Raw genomic sequence first — 20077 nt, 5'->3', positions numbered from 1 at the left:
GCCCTAACGTCATTATGAAATGAGTTTGACTTGAGTCCAGGCTAAATTACTTACATTTATGTTCCTCTCTCCAACGTGAACTAAGCCTGTCAATCATATCAGTCATTAATTGGCCCCATGTATTTCTCTAAAGAAAAATTCATAATGGATTTTTGCTTCATTTTTGTTTTGCAGAATCTACAGTAAGAGTTGGATGAAGGAAGGGGACATTATGATAGGATCTCAGGTTGCAAGGTAAGATCTACCTTGATTTATGTCCTGTTTCACCAGCTGGTGGTCTCCCTTTCTTACAGGTGAAGTTAAGTTGGGCATTGGGCAATAAAACGAAAAGTAAAGCAACACCACATTTTTTTATTGAAAAGTTTTATAAAAATTACAGTATACACCCCAAAACCCACCCACCCTAAAACCCCCCTCTCCCTCCCCCACTTCCCAGAGCTGAGTACAGGGTTACAAATATAATAATCAAACTCTAACTAACATTAACCAACTATATAAATAACCAAGTCCATAACGCGCTTTAACTCCCCTTTAACATAGGTATAAACAAATTAAAAATAAACCTAATAATATAAACGAGTCGATATTATTAAACAATACAATATCCAAATTTTTAACAATACTAATACTAAAAATAATAATAAAACTAATAATTCTACTATAATAAACTATTAATAATAATAATACTCTAAAATTTACTCATAAACTAGATGGAACTTTTTAGTCCCGTATTTATTCTGAATATAATCTATCCATCTTCTCCAGACAGAAATGTATCTTTCTGGTGAATGATCCTTCAAGTAAGCAGAATTTTTTGCCATTTCTGCTAAATTTGACACTTTAAGCGTCCATTCTTCTATAGTAGGCAAACAATCTTTCTTCCAATATTGCCCTACCAATAACATTGCAGCTGTTATCAAATTCAACATCAAGTTAATTTCTTTAACATCACAATCTACAATAACACCCAATAAAAATAATTGTGGAGTAAACTTTATCTTTCTCCTAAAAATCTTTTGAATGTTCCACCAAATCTTAATCCAAAAAGCTTTTATATTTCTACAAGTCCACCAGATATGAAAATAAGTAGCATCCAAGCTACCACATCTCCAACATTTGGGCTGTAAATTAGGATACATACAAGACAACTTTTTAGGATCCAGATGCCATCTATAAAACATTTTGTAAAAATTTTCTCTTAAATTTTGGGCCTGGGTAAATTTTACATTTCTAACCCAAATTACCTCCCATATATCCAATGGAATCGGTTCTTCAATATTTTGTGCCCATTTTACCATACAATCTTTAATTAAATCCATTTCCGAATTCAATTCTATTAAAGCATTATAAACTCTCTTTATATGCGCTCGATTTTGATCTTTAATCTTTATTACCAAATTCTCATCCATTAAGGTAATACCAACCTTTTGATCTAACTTCCACCTAGCCAACAATTGATTATACTGAAACCAAGACTGTACAATATTTTCTTGCTTTAACTCAACTAACGATTTTAATTACCAATCATTCCTTACCAATCTAAGTAGTTCCTTATAAGAAATCCTATCCAAATTCACAACCATAGATACCCCCTCTATCACATGTCCAGGAATCCCCAGATTGGTATTTTATAATTTAACTTATAATAATACTTCTTCCAGACACGTAATAAAGCACTTCTTAAAATATGAGATTTAAAAGCTTGGTCAACTTTTTTATTATAAATTAAGTATGCATTCCACCCATATAATAAATCCCATCCCTCAAGATGAAGTATACTTTTATTTGATAAATTAAGCCAATCACTAACCAGTGTTAAAACCACCGCATCATAGTATAATTTCAAATTAGGCGCCTTAAGTCCTCCTCTTTCCCGTGCGTCTTGTAAGATCTTAAATTTAATTCTTGTTTTTTTCCCTGCCCAAATGAATTTATTAATGCCCTTCTGCCATTCATCCAAATTGGCATCTTTTTTCAAAATAGGTATCATTTGAAACAAGAAAAGAAACTTTGGTAGAACATTCATTTTAACAGCTGCAATTTTCCCCAACAAAGATAATTGTAATTTTTTCCAATTGTTTAAGTCCTTTTGTACTTTTAACCATAATATTTCACAATTATTTTTATACAATTTTACATTAGAGGCTGTAATATATACTCCCAGATATTTAACCTTTTTCACTATTTCAAAACCTGTCAATTTAACTAACATTTTCTTTTCCTTCATAATCATATTTTTAGATAATATTTTAGTCTTATTATTATTTACCTTAAAACCAGAAACTTTCCCATACTGAGTTATAATTTCCATCAAATCTATATTTTTATCTGTATTCTGTTGGAAACAAGTGTGGGCTGAGTCAGAGAAATTGCACAAGGTCCTCATTAAGGCTACAATATAAATAGTAAATAATACACAGTTCACAAGACCTGTCGATTTGGTAGACTTTGTGGCCTTGTCTAAATTGAAGGGGGGAAAAATGCATAATTAAGAATATTCAAATAGAACCTAAAGTACAGCAAGTTTTATCGCTGGTGCTGTTCCAAGGATAACTAAATAAACATTAACAAAAGATTCAGCAAAAAAAAAAAAGCTTCCCGGCACAATAAGAGTAATAAAATTAAGTTTTGAATGCATGAAAAGTTCTTCACTTGATATTGAAAATACTGCAATTCAGGGACCATCTTAGCTTCTCCTGTGGGGCCTCTTCTCCTCAAATAATGGAAGGAAATGCAGCTTTTAGATATTTCAAAACCATTAACAATGCTTTAAAATATGTCTAGAATGGTCTCATAACATGCTCAACATAAAAATTCCCTGCAATGTTGTAGTGTCAGATTGTGAGTTACACTGCTCCTTCATAAATGTTTAGAAAAACTGGTTACGCTTGCAATCCATAGAGTTTCTTTGATGACTAGTATAACTAGGTACCTGTGTTGTTTTCAAAGGATTTTGGAAAGCAGAAATCTTTCATTTCCTGTAGGAACTTTTGTTGTGGCAACTGCGGGCTGGACAACACATTTTATTTCCAATGGCAAAGACCTATCACCACTGCCTTCAGACTGGCCAGAAAAACTTCCAAGATCATTGGCTCTTGGAACAATTGGCATGCCAGGGTAAGTGTATTCTAATAATGTACTTGATGGAGATGATGTGATGGATTGTAGCCCAGACTTTAAGTATTGCTACATGGTACTTGAACTAAGGTGGTGCTGCATAGGCTATGATAGACTGATGGTTCCACAATCAGGGAGCCTATGAGAAACATACCTTTTAGCTGGGAAAGGTATGTACTTAATATTCAGAGGATGTCAGCCTAATTCTTTGTTCCCTGATTCCAGTGTGTGTGTGTGGGGTGGTGGTGACTGAACTGCAGCATGTCCAGAAACATTTTCTTGAGTCCTAACTAAGTCTCGTGCCCCTCCTGTGCTTATTTTATTTTATTTTTATTTTTTAAAAGTTTTTTATTTATAATACAGTTAAAACAAAGATGGACAGAACGTGGCATTCCAGAATAAATATTCCTAACAAATTGTTCCTCTTAATATGTATAATTAATACATAATTCTTGATCTCTATATAAACATATTCTTCTACACAATACAGTTATATATACAGTTATATATATTTTTGTCTTAACACTAACTTGAAGCAGTTCTCCTTGATTCACACCAGTAATAAAATTTGTCCCAGATTTCAAAGTAGTCTGATTCTGTCTTATCCTTCATTTCCACTGTGAGCTTATCCATTTCAGCACACGATAAAATTTTATATAAAATCTCTTCTTCTGTTAGGATTCCTTTATTCCTCCAATTTTGAGCATACACCAATCTAGCAGCTGTGAGAATGTGTAACATCAAATAAAATACCCCTTTGTCATATTTCTGCGTGGTTATGCCTAGTAAAAAAAGTTCTGGTTTTAACTCTACCACTAACATTAATATTTCTTCCAGTCATTTTTTAACCTTATTCCAAAAATCATGGGCTCGTGGGCACTCCCACCACATATGGTAGTATGTCCCTATTGCCAGTTTATATTTCCAGCATTTGGAAGAAACATTTGGACCCATTTTAGCTAATATTATGGGTGGGAGATGCCATCTGTAGAACATTTTGTAAAGATTTTCTTTGTAGGAGGTGGCCAGAGTGAGCTTCCTGTTTCTTATACATAATTCTTGCCAGATGTGCAGATTTTATTCTGTTTTTCAAATTCATTTTGTTAAAAAAAGTTTTTTTGCAAAATAAAAACGATACAAATGTATAGAAAAAAGGATCTAAAGTAAAAGTGATAAGTAAACCGAAAAGAAATAAAAAAGAAAAGAAAAAGAAAGGTATAAAATAAATAAATAGCTTCCAGTCTTTTTTTACAGTAATTATAATAAAACATATTTATCTTTAGCCTTTTTAAAGTAAAGATCACAGGTCCCTCTTTCCATAATCTACCTGTAGGGTTTCCTGCCTGAGCAGGGGGTTGGACTCAATGACCTTCAAGGTCCCTTCCAACATTATTATTATCGATCATCGCACAGTCAGCCAGATGTTCAGACTGGATTTGGCATTTTGTCTACCTATCGAGTCCTTACCCAGGACCTGGGATATGCAGATGTGGATGTTTGATGGTATTACAGATATCGTCGTAGGATGGAAGCAGTTCCTAATAAGGCCGCCTTTTGCAATTGACTAATAGCGAATTTGTCAATGCCAATTGTGTTCAAGTGGTGCTCCAGTTGTTTTGGGATTGCACCCAAGGAGCCTATGACTATTGGTACTACCTTGCTTGCTTTTGCCACAGTCTTTCTATTTCTATTTGTAGGTCTGTGTATTTTGTTATCTTCTCCAGTTCTTTCTCTTCTATTCTGCTGTCTCCAGGCACTGCCACGTCCACTATCCAGACTTTTTTGTCTTTCTTATCGACAATTGTTAAGTCTGGGGTGTTATGTTGCAGGTGCTTGTCTGTTTGAATTCTGAAGTCCCAGAGCAGTTTAATTTTATCATTTTCTATGCCTTTCTCTATTTTATGATCCCACCAGTTTTTGCTTACAGGCAAATGATATTTTTTGCAGATCTTCCAATGCACCATTGTTGCTATTTTGTCATGCCGCTGCTTGTAGTCAGTCTGTGCAATCTTCTTGCAACAGCTTACCAGATGGTCCACTGTTTCTTCAGCTTCTTTGCATAGGCGGCACTTACTGTCTGTTGCTGTCTTCTCAATTTTGACTTTATATGCATTTGTCCTTAAGGCTTGGTCTGTGCAGCCAGAATTAGTCCCTCGGTCTCTTTCTTCAATTTTCCTGCTCTTAGCCATTGCCAGGTTTGATTATTATCTGCTTTCCCAGCTATTTTTTTCATGTATTGGCCATGTAGTGCTTTGTCTTCCCATGCCTCTATTCTGTTCTTCATTGGTCTTTCTTGTAGGCCAGTTTGGTCTCTCCAGTAGTCAGTAAGCCTTCCTGATATACTAATTTCAGTGCATCTTCATCATTGTTCTTCAGATATTCTTCCAAAGCCATTTTTTCTTCTTCAACCATCTGATGTACTTGTAGCATTCCACGCCCACCTATTTGCCTTGGTAGAGAAAGTCTATCAATGTCACTGCGTGGATGAAGGGCATGATTCATTGTCATTATTTTTCTGGTCTGCCTATCCATTGCTTTTTTCAGTGCCATTGTAACTTTGAATGGCCACTAAACAAACTATTATAAGTTCATTTTAGTTAATCTCAGCCCTTCCCTTTTCCTTTCCTTTCCTTTCCTTTCCTTTCCTTTCCTTTCCTTTCCTTTCCTTTCCTTTCCTTTCCTTTCCTATTTGGTTTTTTTGATCATTCTTCTTGGCAATTTTTAAATTGTTGATGTATTTGAAGTCTTACAATGGATATTTTAATGTTTTTCTAATATACTGTATGGTATCATGTAGGCTGTTGACAGTTGATGGATTCTGTAAAAATACCAATTGAAGGAATGAACAAACGATGAATGAATGATACTGTATTATTTCAAAATTCTCCGTGTGTTTACTAGCCCTCAAAGCTGAGGAATTCTGACTTATTCTATGGTGCTTTTAAAGATATTATTTATATGTAAGCAGGTTGTTTCCATTAGCTGTAAATGTTCATATTTGAGTCATTTTTGAGTTTTATGTTTTGGACATGTCATGGTGTCAGTGTTTATTTTCACAAGCTTTTAATTCTTTTTTCTTGCAGTCTTACTGCTTATTTTGGCCTACTGGAGATCTGCAGGCCCAAACCAGGACAAACTGTCTTAATTAATTCAGCAGCTGGTGCTGTGGGCAGTGTGGTTGGGCAAATTGCTAAACTTAACGTAAGTGGATATGAAATATTTTGGACTTCAACTTCCAACAGCCTGATCAATGCACCAGAATTATGAAAGCTCTGGTTTTCTTGTCTCTGCTCTATTTACCTCCATGCTCCTTGATTGTTACTGCAGAGAAATTTCTGCACATAATCACCTTATTTGCAACATGTCCATTTAGTCATGGGATGAGGGAATATGATACAATATGATGTCATACATCTCATGATAGCATCATTCAGTGATACCAACTACACACTGTATAACCTTCATAATCATAGCATTACGATGTGACTGATGTCAATTACATTATTCTCATTTTTACAATATTTTTGGGATACCACTGTTTTTTCTATAGGACACCTGTACTTTATGTTCATTCTTTGCACCCAGAAAAGTACTCTCTTTAATAATTTATTAAAGCTTACAATTTGCAACAAATAAAAACTAATATAAAATTAAAAAAGAAAAAGAAAATGGATGCAGAGAAGAAAAAAAGTAAAAATAGAAAACAAAAATATAATACGAACTATGTAAAGCTTATGAACTATGTAAAGAAATGACTTTCCCATTTCAAGACAAGTATAATTATTTTAGTAATTTATCACCTTCTCTTACAATACAACCATGTCCCTTCAATATCAACGATCACCTTCAGTGAGAATGTTCTTTTCTCAATATCCCTTCCCTCACTTATAAACAAGTCCATAAAACATCATCCTTTTGCTCCTGAGGTTGGCTAAAGTCCATTAATGGTTACCAGAGATGACATATTCACTTTAACTTTGGTCAAATAAACAAAACCTCACATTCCTTCCCTTTGCTTCAGTGCTTTTAATCTTCAGCCCTTTCACATAATGTCCTAGAACAGGGGTGTCAAACTCAATTTCATTGAGGGGCGCATCAGCATTGCAGTTGCCCTCGGGGGGGCGGGGTGTGTTGCCAGGGTGGGTGCAGCCTACTGGGTGGGCATGGATGGAGTGGGTGTGGCCTACTGGGTGGGCATGGCCAACTCTATATCGTTCGTGTCAAGGGTGTCTGTGAGGGCCTGGGAAGGAGTGGGACAGATCTGAGGGTCTCTGGCAGAAGGGAGTGGGACCAGGGCAAGTGCCAAGGCATGGTCCATTTCTTCATTCCTCACAAAGGGTTACACTTCCCCAGGATGCATCCAGGGGGCGGGGCCGACGCGGCAGGGGCTGGTTCCTCGGTGTTTCTAGAAGGCCTTGTGGAGCTAAGACTGAATGCATTTCAGCATAGATGACCACCACAAAATTGTACATTGGCTCCCAGCCGGCCTGGGCCAGGGCCAAGGCAGCGGGGGCCATTCCCTCATTGTTTCCAGGATGGCTTTGTAGGCCACATGAAACCACTTCGCGGGCCGCATCCGGCTCCTGGCCTTGTGTTTGACATGTCTGTCCTAGAACATGATTCTTTTTGTTTTATTTTTCTTTGTCCCTTGCTACAAAATTCTGCAAAATTTTAATAAGCTTCGTTTGTAAATCCACTTTATATACTGATGCCGTTCTTGCAACCTGTTGTTTTAAAATTTATTTTCAACTTAGTCTCAGTCTTGCCAGGTAACACTTGTTCCATAGCATCTTTTCAATACACTCTGTGCATAAAGGCAGGTAGTCCTTTTAACACTACTAACTTACTTTTATTCCATATGACTTTGGTGTGTTTTGTTACAGTGGACATATTTCATTTACCCCTGTCTTTATTGCAATGAAGTAATTATATCATCAGTGGAAGCTTCTTCCATGAAAAGTTGGTGCTGTTCTTTTAAGTGCCACTGTAATGGAATATAGTGATTCTCAGGAGGGAGGGAGTACAATCCAGAGGAATGGGAGGCAACTCAGCTGAGACATTATGTGTGAGAGAAAGAGGTTGAAGACAGATCCTCCCTAATAGTTCACAGACTATATTGTAGGTGCAGAAAATAGAATCCTGTCTGGCAGGCTTTTTCTATAGGTGTGAAACAATAAAGAGCTTGGAAGAATTGCCACGTGTCATTCTTGGTTTTGTACCTGACAATCACGATACTCACTATCTGATCAATGGGATTTTATTTATCCTAACGTGGCTTTTTGTTTTACTATATGTAAGATATGTCACACTTTGACCACACCAGATTTATAATTCTTGGGTTTTACTTTGGTTTTTACTTGCTAAGTCAGGGGTTTTCAAACTTGGCCCTTTTATGACTTGTGGACTTCAACTCCCAGAATTCCTCAGCCAGGCATGCCTGGCTGAGGAATTCTGGAAGTTGAAGTCCACAAGTCATAAAAGGGCCAAGTTTGAAGACCCCTGTGCTAAGTCATCCTTTTTGAGCTGGCCTATAAAGTTTCTCTCTCTTGTTTTTTCTTCCCCAACCCCCAGCTATCTCTATCTCTCAACTTAATCCCTTGAATCCAATCCAATCTCCAATCTCTCCTACCTCCTGCCTATCTCTGCCTGCTTGTCATCTCTATCTCTATTGAAAATGGTTTATGAAGAAACTCGCATAGCCTTGCAAAGGAACCTGGCCCTCATTGTTATTTTTTTTAACTGGTAGGGTTGTAAAGTGGTCGGCACTGCAGGTTCCGAGAAGAAGTTGGATTACCTTAAGGAACTTGGCTTTGACAAAGTTTTTAACTACAAGACGGTGAAATCCCTGGAGCAGGCTCTGAAAGATGCTGCCCCCGATGGCTACGACTGCTATTTTGATAATGTACGTACAAGACTGAGCCCAACTTTGGACTGGCCTATGTGTTTAGATAGGAAGGGAAGCTGATCTAAGGAACGTCCTATGTGGAAAGCTGCTTTGGCCCTGGCAAAGAAAAGCAGCAATGCATCCTTAAGTCTCCCCTGCAGCCCCCAAATCAGATTTTTTATATTTTGGGACACCCGTTGTATTTCTCTCTCCCAGACAGTCCACCACTGGTCTCCTTCTATGATGTATAGTGCACACTTAATGACAATAATAACAAAAATAAGATTTTTAAATCAGGCTTTCTTGGAAAGAAAACGAACAACCCCATGTCTCCCCCTCCCCTTCTAGATAAGGTTTTTCAGGATAGGCATGAATTGTATGTGTTGCTTGTGACCCACCTTATAGGGGTTCAGCCGAGAGGCTTATTCCTCTACCTATAGATGTATGTTTCTTAGCACTTGTCAGTATATGGGAGGAAGATGAGCAGGTGTGAATGAAGGACATGTGTGGTCTGTGTCTACGTGTGTGCACCTATATTAGTTGTGCTCAAGTACCTGATGCAGGTACGCCTTGCTTAATGACAGAAACCAGGACCAGAATTTCTAAGCGATGAAGTTGTAAAGCACACTGTCAGTTGACTGCATTGCTTCACTACGGTAGTTCCAGAACTTCTGGTGGCATCACTGAGCGAATCCCATATTGTTAAGCATGACATCATGCAATTGCCATTTGTGACCTCGTTCCAGCTTCCCCATTGACTTTGCTTGTGGGAAGCCAGATGGCGACCATGTGGCTGTGGGATGCTGCAAGCAATATTATAATTAATTGTGAAGTAGTTGCCAAGCACCCAGATCTGTAATCACATCACTGTGGGGATGCTGTTATAGTCATAACTATGAGAACCTGTCATAAGTACCACCTGTTTAGTGCTGGAACAGTCACTGAATGAATGGCCATTAACCAAGGCCTATGTGGTACAGGCCACCCTCAACCACAGTTGAGCCCAACATTTCTGTTGTTAAGTGAGTTTCGCTCCATTTTACATTTCTTGCCTTAATCGTTTGGTGAATGACTGAAGTTGTTAAGTTAGTAACTTGGTTGTAAAGTGAATCTGTGTCAGGGCCCATTTCAATGCCTCATCCCAAGAAAGTAGAACTCGTGGAAGCGGTTTCTTCCAAAAGGAGCTTTTATTAGGAGAAACTGATAGTAGGCATAATAGACAGGATCTGAGGGTTTCCCGCCAGAGCAATAGGTAAAAAGTGTCCCCAAGCATAGTCCCATCCCATAGTTCATCCAGTCAGTTCAAACAGGCCAATCCCAAGGTGTAAAGTTCGTGGTGGGAAAAAGGAGATAACATCAGGCCATCTCCAGAATGCAGCAATGTTTAGGCAGCAGCTCCTCCGCACCTTCCCTTGCAAATGTGGAGATAACACAGTTGCCGGAGGTACATTCTATTCTCCTTCCCGCTTTCTAGCTGACTACAGGGGAGAGAAAATTCACAGAGGAAGAAATGCAGGAACAGCAAAGTGTTACGTAGCAATAGAGTAGGGGTGTCAAACTCAATTTCATTGAGGGCCGCATCAGCATTGCGGTTGCCCTTGGGGGGGGGCGGGTGGGTGTGGCCAGGGTGGGTGCAGCCTACTGGGTGGGTGTGGATGGAGTGGATGTGACCTACTGGGTAGGCGTGGCCAACTCTACATCGTTCGCGTCAAGGGTGCCTGTGGGGGCCGGGGCAGGAGTGGGACAGATTTGAGGGTCTCTGGCAGAAGGGGGTGGGACCGGGGCAAGTGCCAGGGCATGGTCCATTTCTTCATTCCTCACAAAGGGTGACACCTCCTCAACATGTACCCAGGGGGCGGGGCCAACACGGCAGGGGCTGGTTCCTCGCTGTTTCTAGACAGCCTTGTGGAGCTAAGACTGAATGTGTTTCAGCATAGATGGCCACCACAAAATTGTACATTGGCTCCCGGCCGGCCAGGGCCAAGGCAGCGGGGGCCATTCCTTCACTGTTTCCAGGATGGCTTCGCGGGCCACATGAAACCACTTCGTGGGCCGCATCCGGCCCCCGGGCCTTCTGTTTGACATGTCTGCAATAGAGGAAACTAGGCAATAACCCTCAAGCGCTTCTCCCCTCCCCTCCCAGAGTATGGCAGAACCCAGGGAGAGAAGAGAATGCAATTTGGGTTTAGAGAGAAAAGGAAAAAGGCCCTTTAAAATATGGGTTCTGACAATCTGGCTTCCCCATTCACTTGCTTGTCACAACATCGTAAACAGTGATCACATGACCCCGGAACACAGCAATTGTCATAAATATTAACCATTTGCCAAGCATCTGAATTTTGATCACATGACCATGGGGATGCTGCAAATAGTTGCAAGTGTGAAAAATGGTCATAAAATAACTTAATTCAACACCGTTGTAACTTTGAGCAGTCGCTAAATGAATTGCTGTAAGTCGAGGACTATCTGCGTACTCTTGAGTCCCAAAGGATTGTCTTACTTTAAATATGATTGTTTGGTTTTTCTTCTTTTTTCCTCTAAAAAAAGTTGTCTGTGGAGATTCTCAGTCATCCAGGTATGGCTATCCCAGAGGTGCTGTCCCAAAGAAACACAAGAAAGTCCAGTTGCCTCCAGAAAAAAAAAAGTGCATTTGGGACTCTAATAAAGTTTTTTTTTTCTGATTGAGCCATTTATTCTGACATATTTTGAATTTGATTCATTTGAAGCCCCCAAATATTTGTTTTGTGTTCAAAAAGGGTTAATCTTACCACTCCCAAAGTACTTTGACCTTTGGACCCTTTTTATGTGGCTATTTCAAACTCAAACAACTGTTTTCAAACTTGAAAATAGATCCTGTGATCCAGGTGGAGTTGACACACATAGTCACAGGTGAACTGAGAAGACCCCTCCTTGCTTACCCACAACAGCTGATAACTTTATTCATTCTCAGGGCGAGTCCCCCCCCCTTTTTTAACATTTACCAAAATACTTGATCAAAGCATCCACGGGGTCGCGATGGGTCGGACACGACTTCGCAATTAACAGCAACAAAGCATTTGTGCCCTGATTTTGTCTTTTTATGCCATTTTTGAGAAAAATCAGCGAACGTGTTATTCCTGTCCCGCAGAATGAAATTCAGTGACAGCTCAAATTCCTCTTCTCTTTTTCAGCCTGTTCTGGGCTTCCTGCTGGGTTAGCAGTTTACCCAGAGCAGTTTTAGGCAGGCTTAACAAAAAGAAAATAGGAAGGGAATTTATTTGTGGCAGAATCAAGAATTAACTTCCCTAGTATTAGATGTGACCTCCTGCTTCCTCCAGTTGGGAGATGTTTTAAGTGCTTGAAATTCCCAAAGCAAAACTGTGTACTTCTTTCCTGTGATCTCTGCTTCTAAGAACAGATTATGGGCATTAGTGAAGCTCTTTCAAAATAATTCCATGTAGCTCAGTCAACAGTATTTTTCCTCTGGGGAGTATTTTAGTCTTGGCAAATGTTGTGTTGTCTTTGTCTCCACCAGGTGGGAGGAGAATTTTCCAGTGTTGTTTTGGAGCAAATGAAGACATATGGGAGAATTGCGGTGTGTGGTGCGATCTCCTTGTATAATGACACCAAGCTCAAGAAAGGTACAAATCTCTTTTTTCTTTCTCCATGCTGTTTGCTTTCTTCTTCTCCTTCTCCCCCATCCTCCCCCTCCTTCTCTGCCTCCTCCCTTTTTTCTCTTGTTTCTTATAAATATTTTTATTAAGTTTCAAAAGTAAACATTAAAATACAAACTAACATAAAGGGGAAAAAAGCAGGGGAATAACAAGGCAGATTAAAGACTGACAAAAAAAATACAACAACCAAATATAATAACAAAGGTGACCTCCAATTTATTTCAGTACAGAGATAATAATACAACAGTTTTTTTTAATTTAAATGAATAATCAATATTTAAACTATCCTCAAATACTAATAGTAAACATTTTAAAAGATCAATATTCCTATTTTAGTCCCTTAATTTTAATCTAACACATAACACATACATTGTCAAACATATATTTAAAAAACTACTTTTGAAAGGAGACTAAACACATAAGATATTCTACCTCAGGGTAGAAATTAATAGAGCATGTGATGCACCTTGTCTCTTTTCTTTTGTCTGCCTTCATCTTTCTGTTAGTTTTTATGAAGATGGGAGAAAAAAGCTCATTTTAGGTTTTTGAGCATAATACCAATTTGGTATGATTACCAGCCAAATTGTATGATAGCAATATTTGACAGCGAGTGGGGAACATGCACAGATGTTCCTGGACAAATCTCCTTGTTAGAGAGAGAAATTCTACTTCGTTGTTAGTTGCGAAGTCGTGTTTGACCCATCGCGACCCCATGGACAACGTTCCTCCAGGTCTTCCAGTCCTCTACCATCTTCTGGAGCCCATTTAAGCTCACGCCTACTGTTTCAATGACTCCATCCAGCTATCTCATTCTCTGTTGTCCCTTTCTTCTATTGCCCTCAATCTTTCGAAATTCTACTAACTTATTTCTAATCCTTTTACTGATCATTTTTATAATGAAACCTCATTTGTTTTACAATAAATACGAAACTTATTTAATGCTACATTTTGAAAAAAAGATGTTACTTTAAGAAATATATTAAAGCGCTTTAATGATTCAATTTATTAAAGCAGCAGCATCTTTTAAAAGTTCATATCCAAGACTGTGCTTTAAGAAATAGTACTACTGTTGAATTACTTTTGAAGAGAATCAATCCTAAAAGAACATTTAGAATAGAAAACTAGTAATCAACTCCCTTGACCATTTCACTTTAAAAAAAGTGAAGACTTTAAGAATATATATTTTCATGTTATTGTGGTTTTTAAAACAATGTGCCCACACTTGGACAGTTTGGCATTGCAGTTACAATAAGTTTGAGTGGTTATGTATATGTTTCCGTCACCAAACCATTGTTCCCTTTTTCTGCAAATTTTCTCCTGCTGCAAAGAAATTTGCAGAGTGCTTTCAGACTTTTTATTTGTCATTCATTCATTCATTCATTCATTCATTCATTCATAAAATTTATTGGCTGCCCATCTTACCATAGGTTAACTAGGTGGCTTACAGTTACATATAAGTTAAAACATTAAAAGTTAAAAATCAAACATTAAAACCGAAGACAGATGGGAAGGGCGGGGATAGAGTGTGTGTGGGGGGGAGATGGGATTTGTTATTACTCAATCATTGAGCTGTTCCCCATTGGGGCCCCAAGTCAACTGGCAAAGTCACATCTTTAGGTCCTTACGAAAAGATAGGAGAGTTGGGGCCAACCTCACATGGGGAGGTGGGGCAAGATTATTCCCCGCCAGCTGGAATAATCAGGCTGACGGAACCCACAGCATGCCTCCTCTGCGGGCACGAGTGGTATGGCCAATCCCAGTGGCATGAGACAGTCCCTCAAGTAACCTGGATCCATGCCACAAAGGGCTTTAAAAGCGATCACCGACATCTTGAATTGCACCCAGAAACAGTCTGGTAGCCAGTGCAGTTTGCGGAGCAGTGATATTACAGGGGCTATTCTTGGGGGGCGAAAACTACCCGCGCTGCTGCACTCTGCACCAGCGGTAGCTTCCGAATGCTCTTCAAGGGTAGCCCTATGTAGAGCACATTACAGTCGTCCAGCTGTGAGATGACTAGGGACTGAAGAACTGAGCACAAGTGAATCAAACCAAATATTTGCTTTGGTTGTGTCCTTATTTTTGTTTACTGCTGTTGTTCGTGTTTTCATGAGATCCCCAAGTCCCACTCCACTCTGCTGCCTCCCTGGTTATTTCAGTTATCTTCTGGGAGACAAAGCCTCTGGCTGCCATTCCCTGATGATGTTTGGGATGATCAAAATGTTTTTCTTGACTGGAAAGCAAGGACTTCCACACGTGCTTCTTGGCCACTTAAACCAGGAGTCTTCTGGGAACTGAAGTCCACAAGTCTTAAAGTTGTCAAGGTTGCAGACCCCTGACCTAAACCATGGACCCTTCCCCTGAAAAAAGATGTTTTTTTTTGCTTTTCAGTGGTTCATTTACATCAGATTGAATAACTATGCCTGAAAACAGGCAGAAGCAAATTTGGCACTTAGTTGTAGATACAGGTAGTCCTCGACTTACAGCCATTCATTTAGTGGCCGTTCCAGCACTGGAAGTCACTTACAAGCTGTACTTGCACTTAAAACTGTTGCAGCATCCCCCACGGTCACGTGGTTAAAATTTGGGCGCTTTTGCAACTGGCATGCATTGATGATGGTTGTGGTGTCCCAGGGTCATGTGGTTGCCCTTTGTGACCTTCGCAGCTGGCTTCCAACAAGCAAAGTTAATGGGGGAAGCCAGATTCACTTAACAACGTTCTTAATAACTGCAAACGGTTTGCTTAACAACCATGAAGAAAATTCTAAAATAGGTTGTGACTCACTTAACAACTGCCTTGCTTAACAGTGGTCATAAGTCGAGAACTACTTGTATGCATATATACAGACACCAAGGGTCACAAAAAAAGCATGGCAGGATGGAGAAAACTGAAGCCATTCACCATTGTGCTTTGGATAGAATGTGCCCTTAAAGTGAGATTGTTTTCTTGCTAATAATATAGAAATGGCTTGCAATTGTCTTTTTCGAAAATATTTTTCATTTTAAATGTTCCCGACTAGTTTCTCATTCAGGTACTAACCAGATCCAACCCTCAACCCACTCAAGTTTACCTAGTAAAAAATAAGTATAGATATAAATAAGGATAGATCAACCACTCCTTTCCTTTCCTTTCCTTCCTTCCTTCTTTTTGTTTTCTTTTTCCTTCCTTCCTTCCTTCCTTCCTTCCTTCCTTCCTTCCTTCCTTCCTTCCTTCCTTCCTTCCTTCCTTCCTTCCTTCCTTCCTTCCTTCCTTCCTTTCTTTCTTCTTTCTACAAAAATCCTTAATTTTGAAACAGTATTCATTCAGGGTAACCTGACTATGTGGCAACAACCGTGAATTTTTGTGGTTGAAATTTAATGAGTGATGCAAATAGTTGTACGCCACTAGATGCCAGTCAGGAATTGATTATTTGGATCTGGTTTGTTCAGTGAGCCACCACTGACCAGAGTCACACCATGCTGAGCCAAAAACCAAACCATTCATTTTGTGTAGAAAGTTCTGAGAACCAGCATCAATAAAAAATTAAAGCCTTTTAAATAACTTTCTCTAAAGTCTCATGAAGTTATGGAGAAGTAGATGTTGCTTACGAAACTATATAGTAGTATTTTAAAAGCTGAAAATTCCCATTGTAACTTGTGATTATTACATGGGTGATTATCATTTTGTTACCAACAAAACTGAAAGTTATTTTCTTCCTGGATGCCTTTTCAAATTTGCATTCCAATTGACCATCCTGAGATTTGTTTTAACGCAAACTGACCCTGCTTATCACTCCAATCTCAGATAAAATTTGGTGCTTTCACCTGCTGAGACCAAAGTTGTATATCCTTCATGGAAGATCTGTGATACCTGAATAAATGGGTTCCTTGGTATTCAGTCCATGATTATGTCTGTCCTCTTGAACTTTCTAATGAGCTAAGAAGATGCAGCTGGTCAAATAACGTTTTAAATGAGGGCTCTTTTAATTTTGACTTTCTGCAGGCCAGAGCCAGGAAAGTTTAATTTTTCAATAATCTGATTTAGATATTATGCTACTCCATCATTGTCACCGTGCAGTAATTCCTTGTAGAAGTTACAATAAACCACAAAGAGGTTTATTTGATTTTAGCTTAGTTGTTTGAACCCAATGGCATTCGGTTAGCAAGGACCACCTTTGAAGACGTGGTAACGCCAACCAATATTTAGGATTTATTGGTAGCAGAATCAGCAGCAGAATAAGAATTCAAATGTTGTTCTGACATTTTTAGTGACAGTGGAAATATTATATCATGGCTTTCAAACCACTTAAAGAAACGTGGTTATAAATGGTACTTAGATCGGTCTTCCCCAGGATGAACGCAAAACTAAAATGAATGTTTTACACTTTTAGCAAGCAAGAGATACAGTGACTTCTGTATGCAGATCTGTCTCCCCCTCTCCAGTTATTTCATTTATACCAAAGTGCTAATGCTTCCCCATAAGTACATACCATTAAAATCAACAGTGGCTGTTTAAAAGGTAGACAGATAAAATACGGGATGGAAAACATGGATTTTTGTGGTTTGAGAGTCATATCCTACATTTTCTTTTAGGAGCTCCAGGCAGCATACACTGCATTCCCACCTCTAATTCCCCCCCCCAACAACCACATGAGATGGATTGGTCTAAGAGAGAATGATTGACTGCCAAGTCACCCAGTGAGCTGCTGTAGCTGAAAGAGGACTACACATTAGGTCTTCCTGCTTGAGGACAACCTTACAATCTTCCTGCTCTTGCTTCAGTGCCTCCCTTGCTCTATTATATTTTGTTCAATCCAATTTTTAACATGGTCTCAATGAAAGACATCCTGAAGTATATACAGGTAGTCTTCAACTTACAATCACAATTGAGCCCAAAATTTCTGTTGCTAAGCGAGACATTTAAGTGAATTTTGCCCCGTGTTATGAATTTTCTTGCCACCGTTGTTAAGTGAATCACTGTTGTTAAATTAGTAACATAGTCAAGTGAATCTGGCTTGTTAGAGGGTAGCAAAAGGTGACCACATGACCCTGGGACACTCATAAATAGGAGCCAGTTGCCAAGCGTCTGAATTTTATGTGACTGTGGAGATGTTGCAATGGTTGTAAGTGTGAAAAACGGTCCTAAGTCATTTTTTTTCTGATGCTGTCATAATTTCAAACAGTCACTGAACAAACTGTGGTAAGTCAAGTATCTAGTATACTGTAAATGATAATATACCTGTGGCTGTTCATGTTTAAGACAATTAATGGGTCAGTTGAAGCATGAAAAAAATATGCAGCATGTTGGCAAAGAATGAGGTAAGCTGAGAGAGCTGTGAAGCAGACGCGTGAGATGCCACCGTTTGCATTAAAACACTGTCACCTGCTATACAAAAATGGCACAGCAAGTCATGTGTTCACAGGGATGAGACAAACAACCAGAGCAAGTAGGAAAATAACAGAATCATGCAGCTACTTTGATAAAATGTGACTGAGCCATAGCTGTCTAGTTCCAAGCAACTCATTCAAATGACTGTCGCATATCTTTTGGCTGGTGTTTGCTTGATCTCGCTTTAAGGTGAAAATCAAAATTGGCTATATTTGAACAAGAAAATGAGCCTAGGTCAGGGATAGGCAACCTTGGTTCTTTTATGACTCGTGGACTTCAACTCCCAGAATTCCTGAGCCAGCCATGCTGGCTCAGGAATTCTGGGAATTGAAGTCCACAAGTCATAAAAGAGCCAGGATTGCTTACCCGTGGCCTAGGTTTTGTTCAGAAACCGACCAAAAGCAGGAGGGTCGGCTTTGATGGGTAACCTTGCTGATGTTTTATTTACACACTTGATTGTATTTGGAAAGAGATACACTTATGTTTATGATTCAGTTGTGAAGGCTCAATACAATTTCCCTGGCAATTTTTTTTTTACAAAAAACTATGTTATGTTGACCGTAATTGAGAAAATACTGCTCGCTTTTTTTTTTTCCAAATGGACAGAATATTGCAGGAAACTAGGAAACATAACATATGCAACTTCGGGTAACAGGGACAGGAATGAAGATATGGTGTGACAGGACAAACTTTCCTAACTTTTTCTTCTCTGAACTCTTTCCTAGGGCCATTTGTCCAGGTCCCCATGATCTTGAAACAGCTGTACATGGAAGGTTTTTTAGTCACACGTTGGAATGATAGAAAAGATGAAGGGCGGAAGGCACTACTGAAATGGGTTAAAGAGGTAAGCTGAGAGTAGGAAAGGTGTGCTTTCTCTCTCCCCCCCCTCCCGTCTATGTGCAATACAAAGGGGAGAAGGTCTTGAGCCCAAGGTAGTATGCCACGGAATTCTCTCTCCTCATTTTATAGCAAGTTCAACCCTTTGATATTGGTTGGGCTGAATAACTTTGATCTGCAGAGAAAAACACGCCGGGAGCTTGATTCTGAGTTACTGCGAGTACTGCTTAGTATTTTTATTCTCGAGTACATTCAGGAATAGATCTTTGTGTACTCCAGGGTAGTATGCAGGCGTGGATATGTCTCTAAAACACACATGTAATACTTTCCCTTTGTCTTGTCCCTTGCTATTTTGAGCAGAAGTGTATTCTTAGCTGTTAAGTCCCAGGGACAACTGCTTACATTTTAATGTTTCACTTTTCACATAGGGGAAAATTAAATACCGTGAGGACATCACGAAGGGTTTCGAAAACATGCCCGCTGTGTTTATGGGAATGCTCAAAGGAGACAACTTTGGAAAGGCAATAGTAGAGGTATAAAAGGCACTAGGTTCTGCCTTTGAAAACTCCATAAATCACTGTACCCGCACTTCCTTATAGTCTTGACTTGTCTTCTTGCCAACAATGATCTAATTCTCTAAGATTATGCGAATCTACTATGCCACTGCAGCATGCCTCAAGTGTGGCCAAAACAGAAAATCAAGATGATCATGTGAAGTCTATGGACAAAAGAAACAAATGCCACTTGGATTTGTTACATCCTGCTATCAATATGTTATCCAGTTTGAATAAAAGCAGCACCCTGAAAAGATGAAGCACACAGAATCCTTTCTTATCCATAAATAGTTTCTACATCCAGAGATTGTATTCAGACATATTATAGATGGTTGGGTGAGCTTATGTTGGTTGCGAAATAAATAAATGATATAAATAAAATCAGTTTTATTTGTTACAGTATAGCTTTAACCAACAAACAACAGAAACAAGAGAATAAAAATTGATAAAACACAAATAAACATTTACAGTCCATCTTCAATCTTATTGTGGCTGCCCAGCTGAAGCCTTGCTGCTAGACAACAAAACTTTGCAACTTTGTGGGTTGTAGAAAAAGCCTTATGGGCAAGCAGAAAATCAACAAAGGAACTGGGAATTTCTGCTAGAAGGGGAAGGATAAGATTTTGGCACTAGGTTATATAAAACGTGCAATACAAGTGGTTACGAA

General features: G+C 39.0%; 1 protein-coding gene across 2 annotated transcripts in view; it reads left to right on the top strand.

Moving 5' to 3' along the window:
• Positions 1–19871, top strand: part of PTGR1 (prostaglandin reductase 1) — a 30392-nt gene extending 10521 nt beyond the window's left edge. For both annotated transcript variants that reach the window (XM_039328974.1, XM_039328973.1), the window contains exons 4-10: positions 175–234; positions 2950–3117; positions 6201–6318; positions 8864–9019; positions 12516–12621; positions 18745–18863; positions 19285–19871. In XM_039328974.1, coding sequence (XP_039184908.1) covers positions 175–234; positions 2950–3117; positions 6201–6318; positions 8864–9019; positions 12516–12621; positions 18745–18863; positions 19285–19395 — 838 coding nt within the window. In that variant the 3' untranslated portion in view covers positions 19396–19871. The remainder of the gene's footprint in view (positions 1–174; positions 235–2949; positions 3118–6200; positions 6319–8863; positions 9020–12515; positions 12622–18744; positions 18864–19284) is intronic.
• Positions 19872–20077: the final 206 nt, after the last annotated feature.

Source organism: Crotalus tigris, unplaced genomic scaffold, assembly GCF_016545835.1.
Source record: "Crotalus tigris isolate CLP2741 ecotype Arizona unplaced genomic scaffold, ASM1654583v1 scf7180000024386.1433019, whole genome shotgun sequence".
NCBI classification, from domain to species: domain Eukaryota; kingdom Metazoa; phylum Chordata; class Lepidosauria; order Squamata; family Viperidae; genus Crotalus; species Crotalus tigris.
Note: the sequence above shows the minus strand (reverse complement) of the source record. Positions and strands in the feature narration are given on the sequence as shown.